The sequence below is a fragment of the Macaca fascicularis genome, chromosome 16 (genome assembly GCF_037993035.2).
Source record: "Macaca fascicularis isolate 582-1 chromosome 16, T2T-MFA8v1.1".
In the NCBI taxonomy this organism is placed as follows: Eukaryota; Metazoa; Chordata; class Mammalia; order Primates; family Cercopithecidae; genus Macaca; species Macaca fascicularis.
Window position 1 is genome coordinate 38,640,471 of NC_088390.1, and position 7,228 is coordinate 38,647,698.

A 7,228-nucleotide genomic window follows, 5' to 3' on the forward strand; every position below is an offset into this window, starting at 1 on the left:
CTCAAGACCAGCCTGGGCAACATGGCAAGACCCGATGTCGACAAAGAAATACAAAAATTAGCTGGGCGTGGTGGTGTAGGCCTGTAGTGACAGATTCCCAGAAGGCTGAGGTAGGAGGATTGATTGAGCCTGGGATGTCGAGGCTGCAGTGAGACACGATGACACCATTGCACTCCAACCTTGGCAACAGAACAAGACCCTGTCTCAAAAAAAAAACACAATTCCTTAAAATCAAATATACAGTGTTTGGATCACCCCAAGTTTTTAAATAAGTTTTTTTTTTCACTTGATTTTTTAAACTCAGGATCAAATATGCATACATACATATATATATGATGAAACTAGGAGATTTGTCCTGTAGTTTCCTATGGTATGGATTTTCCTGATCATATCCCTGTGGTGTCATTCAACATATTCTTCTAAATGTGTTTATTCATTAATGACCAATGTATTTCCTGTGAATTGGATCTACAGACTTAAACAGATTCAGGTTCTATTCTACAGCAAAAATACTTAGGGGGTGCTGTATACTTCCATCAGAGGCAGCAAATATCTGGTTTCTTTCTGTGATGTTAGCCTATAATCATCTCCTAGACCCGTAAATTGACTGACAATGAATTTTAAGGAACAAATGTGGCTGCAATGGCTTTCTGAGTAATACGTGCAGAAAAACACGTCTTGTAAAGTGTGTTGTTTGTTTGTTTGTTTTTTCCAGGCATGAAAACAGCCCTGGAAGTCTGCCCTGGTGCCTGCACTGAGACTAATCCGGGTCACTTTAGGGAAACTGCCCAGCTCTGGCACCGCACTGTGTGTCTTCAACTCTGTGGAGTGCTGTGGCCTCAGTTTCCCACTAGAGGACACTGTGGCTCCAGGACTTCATGTGGCTCCCAGCCAGTCTCGCTGCTCCAGCACCTCAAAGGAGGCAAAGCCTTTAGTGTGCATTTATTAGGCACCAATTGGGTGCTTTCTGTATCAAGGAGAGAAATAAAAGAGGTCAAACACAAGGTCCTGTAGCATTGTTTCCTGATGTCGTTTCTTTTTTTTTTTTGAGATGGAGTCTCGCTCTTGTCGCCCAGGCAGGAGTGCAGTGGCGCAATCTCAGCTCACTGCAACATCTGCCTCCTGGGTGCAAGCGATTCTCATTACTCAGCCTCCCAAGTAGCTGGGATTACAGGCACCCGCGACCACGCCCAGCTGATACTTGTATTTTTAGTAGAGTCAGAGTTTCCCCATGTTGGCCAGGCTGGTCTCGAACATCTTACCTCAGGTGATCCACCCGCCTCAGTCCCCCAAAGTGCTGGGATTACAGGCATGAGCCACCGCATCCGGTCGTGTTTCCTGACGTAGTTTCTTTGCATTATTTTATTTTATGTGTTTGTTTATTTTTTGAGATAAGGTCTTACTGTGTTACCCAGGCTGGAGTGCTGGGGTGCAAACACAGCTCACTGCAGCCTTGAACTCCCAGGCTCAGACAAGCCTCCCATCTCCACCTTCCGAGTAGCTGGGACTACAGGTGCCTGCCACTGTGCCCAGCTAATTTTTAAATTTTTTATATGTCAGGATGGAGTATCACTATGTTGCCCAGGCTGGTCTCAAACTCCTGGGCTCAAATGATCCTCTCCTCAGCCTCCCAAAGTGCTGGGATTTCAGACATGTATTTCCCTTTAGAAAACAACAGAGGTGCTTCTCCATCTGCTGGAAATCATTTTAGGCCCTGGTATAGGATGGCTGCCTCCTGCAAATTTGGTTACCTAGTTGATTTTTTTTTTTTTTTTTTTTGAGACAAGGTCTCACTCTGTTGCCCAAACTGGAGTGCACTGGTACAATCTTGGCTCATTGCAACCTCCGCCTCCCAGGCTCAAGCGATTCTCCTGCCTCAGCCTCCTGAATAACTGGGATTATAGGTGCGCACCACTACACCTGGCTAACTTTTGTATTTTTAGTAGAGACAGGGCTTCACCATGTCGGCCAGGGTGGTCTCAAACTCCTGACCTCAAATGATCCACCCGCCTTGGCCTCCCAAAGTGCTGAGATTACAGGCATGAGCCACCGCACCCGGCCGTTGGATGCTTTTTTTTTAACTGCAATATTTGGGCTTTGGGGAGTGTGAATATATCCAAGAAAGATGCCAAAGTGTATTCATCTCTGAAATAATTTATTCATTTATTCAACTCCATGTATTGAGTATCCTGGGCGGGGAAGAAATGGGGAGCAAATGCTTACTGAGAGCTACTCTGTGCCAAGTACTGTCCCATCCTTTTTACCTACATCCTCACAAGATGGGTAATGTTAGCCTCATTTAAATCAAAGGAAACTGAGGCTTATTGAGGTTAACCAACCTGCTGAAGGTTATCCTGCCAGATGCAAATGGAAGTCTAAATGAATAAATATGTACGTTTTCCACCAAACCCCTCAATGCCACACTGACAAGCATGGTACTAGGATGTAGAGAAAGTAAGATGATTGCAGAGACATCCTGTCCTTAAGGAGGTCATGATGTAACACAGAAGTCACAATAAATGGATAAGCCATTACAGAATTTCTAATAGGTGGGCACCCTCTCAATACGTAGCTGACCACACACAGCCTCACTCTGCTGCTGTGACACTGTCCTTATGCAGAGGCAGGTGCTGACCACCAAGAATAGGGCCTCTGCTTGTAGTGATGCCTTTGTGTTGACTGTCCACTCACCCTCACCCCATCACCCCCATGACTAAGGTTTGTGGGGGCATCAGCATGATTCAGGCTATAACCACCAATCCACCTGGAGAATGTAGCAAAGCCAAGACAGACATTGTCCCTACTGCTCAAAATCTCTAGTTTAGGTTGGGTGCAGTGGCTTATGCCTGCAATCCCAGCTTTGGGAGGCTGAAGCAGGTGGATCATTTGAGGCCAGGAGTTTGAGATCAGCCTGGCCAACATGGTAAATCCCCGTCTCCACTAAAAATACAAAAAAAAAAAAAAAAAAAAAAAAAAAAAGCTAGATGTGGTAGCATGCTCCTGTAGTTCCAGCTACTCGGGAGGTTGAGGCAGGAGAATTGCTTGAACCCGGGAGGTGAAGGTTGCAGGGAGCTGAGATAGCACCACTGCACTCTAGCCTGGGTGACAGAGCGAGAGTCTGTCTCAAAAAAAAAAAAAAAAAAGTCTCTAGTTTAATGGAGGGAGACAAACACAGACATATGCAATACCAGGACCAAAGCAATGAGTTCTTGAAAATTCTGTGATAATGCAGCAAATCATTTTTTTTTTTTTTTTTTTTTGAGACGGAGTCTTGCTCTGTCACCCAGGCTGGAGTGCAGTGGCCGGATCTCGGCTCACTGCAAGCTCCGCCTCCCGGGTTTACGCCGTTCTCCTGCCTCAGCCTCCGTTCTCCTGCCTCAGCCTCCCGAGTAGCTGGGACTACAGGCGCCCGCCACCTCGCCCGGCTAGTTTTTTTGTATTTTTTAGTAGAGACGGGGTTTCACCGTGTTAGCCGGGATCGTCTCTCGATCTCCTGGCCTCGTGATCCGCCCGTCTCGGCCTCCCAAAGTGCTGGGATTACAGGCTTGAGCCACCGCGCCCGGCCTGCAGCAAATCATTTTAAATGCCCTTCCAGTTATACATATTTTCAAGCCCACTTAGCCTGTCCCAGCCTTGTCCCTACTGCCTCATAGTTCAGCCCTGGCAGCACAACTGAATTCATATTGTCAGAGCCCAAGCTGTGTTATTTACTAAAATCTGGCCAGTTGCACTAAGGAGAAAATGACAGCTGGCAGTTGGGAGAACGGACTGGCTGGTGTAAGTTGGGAAAAAGAGACACAGGTGGCAGGTGTCTAAAGAAGCAGAGCTGTGAGTATTTGGAGAGGCCCAATCCCGAATGCCACTTCAGCTTCAGGCAACCACAGCTTCAAGGTTCCGGGAAGGAAGGACAAGCGTGGGTGTGCTCCAGCCACCACCCTCCTCCAAAGGAGTCCTGGGATAATGAATGAGCGGTCAGCCAGCGTCTTTGCTCTCTGATGAAAGGACCTCCGCTGCAGACTGTCCCTCTGCAAATATGATTGTGCCCCAGGAACCATCTGGCAAATGTGCCAGTTCCTTCAGCATTTCTGTTATTTCCATGACTTCTGGCCCCTTTTTTTCCTGGGATATAAATCGTTGCAGCAAGCCAAGCCAAAAGAATGTTTACTGCTGCTTCACAGGCTTTCCCTGAGCCTGGCTAACCCCACGGCTCACAGCCTATGAGGCTGCTCATAGCTAACGATGTCTCGGATGCATGCGTCTCCCCTCTGCCGTTCTTGTGTATTTTGGAGTGTGCAGAGCCAGGCATGTGAGCTGCAGCCCAGAGCTGCAGACCAGAGCTGCAGTGACCACATCGAGAAGCTGGCGTGGGGGGAAGTGCATTTCTGTTGCAGGATGTCCTTCACGCAGAAGGGACAGGTTAACTCCATCTCTCTGCAGAGGACTTGGACAGCTCCCCAAGGAGCCACAACAGGCCACCCCAGCTGTAGGACAGATCACGTGCTTTGGCTGCCCAGGGGAGGATGCCCAACAAACCGAGATGGCTCACGTCAGCCACTGGGCCCCATTTTGCACATTGCCACGTTCCTCCTCTGACTCGGCCTGATGGTGGGCGAGGCTGGAGAGCTGTGGGTCACCTTCAGACCCTGTGAACCAGCCCCCCAGTTTCAGTCTGCTTCACTGATTTTCATTCAGAGAACAGATACAGGGGGGTGGAAGACGAGACTTACTCAAGTCACTCATCTCCTTGGTGATACACTTCATGGGCAGGGAAGCCATATGGAGCCATCAACCATGAGTCCCCTCTCCCCTAACCCAGGGAGTACTGGATTGTTCTAAGGGGGTGGGAGAGGAAGCAGTCAATGCAAAAACTCCCAGAATGTCACTGTCAGCCTAATAGTGGACAAGTGGGCAGTTCCAATGCAGATTCACACCTTCCTGCCTTAGTACATGCAGTTCCTTCTGTCTTGAACACATCAGGCCCCATCCACCTGGTGAACTCCTCCTCAATCTTCTAAGATCCAGCTCCAGCATCACCTACTTGGACCCCTTAATGCCACCACATCCTTTGCACCCATCTCGACTTAGTACCTCTCACATTGCACTTACAGTTGTTTTTAGCATGCCTTTTCCACCTGACTTGGAGCTCACTGAGGGCAGAGAACTATGTCTCACTAATCTTGTCTAGAGACTTAGTCTGTAAACACGTTTTCAGCAGTGTTTTAGAAGGGAAAATCAGGGATTACGGAATTTAGAGATGAATTCTGTGGCAGAAATCTCTTAGTCCCTCCCACTGTTTTCACAAAAGACAAAACTGAGATTAGGAAACTGCCTTCCCCAGGGCTATAAGGCTAAACAGTGACAGAGCCTAGGTCTGCTGGCCCCTTGTCCTGCTCTCAGGCACTAAGAAATCAGATCCTGCTGGGAGCGGTGGCTCACGCCTGTAATCCCAGCACCTCGGGAGGCCGAGGCGGGCGGATCCCCTGAAGTCAGAAGTTCAAGACCAGCCTGACCAACATGGAGAAACCCCGTCTCTATTAAAAATACAAAATTAGCCGGGCATGGTGACGCAGTCCTGTAATCCTAGCTACTCAGGAGGCTGAGGCAGGAGAATCACTTGAACCCAGGAGGCGGAGGTTGTGGTGAGCCAAGATCGCGCCATTATACTCCACTGCCTGGGCAACAAGAGCGAAACTCTGTCTCAAAAAAAAAAAAAGAAAGAAAGAAAGAAAGAAAGAAATCAGATCCCGAACTGTATTTCCTCTGCCAGCTGGGAAGGAGAACTAATGGTGATGAACAGGCTTCTGGGCCCGCACAGGATAGAGAAGGGTTAGAGGGACACCAATTGAATTTAGAGCTGGAAGGGATGTCATGGATCACCTAGTCTGACCCCTGCATTTACAGATGGAAAAAGAATGGAGGCCCATGGGGGTGAGGTGCCTCCCCAAGGTCACACAGCAAGCTGGTGAGAGAACTAAGCTGAGAATGCAGACCGCCTAATTCCTAGGGCTGTGCTCTTGCCCGACTGAATCAACCTCCCACCTCAGAAAGATGGATGACCAAGCCCTCCCAGCCAGCTGCTATCCGAAGGGCAGATCCCTGGAGTCCTTGACTCTTCCAGGCTTTTTCTTCTCTCTCCTGGTGGTGCAACACTTAAGTAGGGTGCATTCTGCATAAATAATAAAGAATGCTTCCTTTGCAGGGAGGAAGGCCGCGTCTGGGCAGGCAGTGTGACAGATGGTATTTACAATGTGTACTGAGAAGTTCTCACACAGCCTCGTTTGGGCTGTGTGGCTGAGATATGGAGGAAACGGATTTGAGTGCCCACTGTCTCACTCCCCTGCCTGATGCTCGCAGGCAGTGGCTGCTGCTGTTACCGCTGCTCCTGCATTTCTGTTCGGGGCTGCTTGCCTCGCGCCCGTTGCCTCTTGCCGAACTGAATGTGGAGCTCCAGGATGTCTTGCTGCTGCTGCTGCTGCTGCTGCTGTTGCTGCTGCTGCTGCTGCTGCCACAGTCTCATCATCAAAAAGCCTGCCTCGTGGACCCCACATCATTCTTCGCTGCAGCCCCTCGCTGGAGCAGGTGCTGGGCTGAATTGATGTTCTTCCCCAGAGGAGACCAACGAAGTCCTAAGAAACTAGACGCTGGGCAGACTTCCCAGGGATTCTGGCCTCAGGGAGGCCTTCTCTAGGCCTGGAGAAGTATAAATAGGACAGGTTCATTCATTGAGCAAATACTTTTTGTGAACCTTCTATGTGCCAAGAATCATTCTAGGAGTCAAAGATGCTACTGCAGGCCGGGTGCGATGCATGCCTGTAATTCCAGCACTTTGGGAGTCTGAGGTGGGTGGATCACTCCAGGTCAGGAGTTTGAGACCAGCCTGGCCAACATGGTGAAATCCTGTCTCTACTAAAAATACAAAAATTAGCTTGGCATGGTGACGTATGCATGTAGTTCCAGCTACTCGGGAGGCTGAGGCAGGAGAATGGCTTGAACCTGGGAGGCAGAGGTGGTAGTGAGTTGAGATCATGCCACCGCACTCCAGCCTGGCTGACAGAGCCAGACTCCATCTCCAAAAAACAAAACAAAACAAAACAAAACCAAAAAAACAAAGATAATACTGCAAACTAACAAAACCAAATCCTTGCCGCTTGTAGACAGTGAGCTCTAATGTCAAGGTTTGCCACAGGTCTTGCAGCTCATTACCCTTGGCTCTACCAGACTCACATCA

General features: G+C 48.9%; 1 protein-coding gene across 5 annotated transcripts in view; it reads left to right on the forward strand.

Moving 5' to 3' along the window:
• RHOT1 (ras homolog family member T1) overlaps window positions 1-1,004 on the forward strand; it is a 107,823-nt gene extending 106,819 nt beyond the window's left edge. For all 5 annotated transcript variants that reach the window (XM_045375163.2, XM_065531207.1, XM_065531208.1 and 2 more), the window contains one exon: window positions 716-1,004. In XM_045375163.2, the coding sequence (XP_045231098.2) occupies window positions 716-758 (43 nt within the window). In that variant the 3' untranslated portion in view covers window positions 759-1,004. The remainder of the gene's footprint in view (window positions 1-715) is intronic.
• Window positions 1,005-7,228: the final 6,224 nt, after the last annotated feature.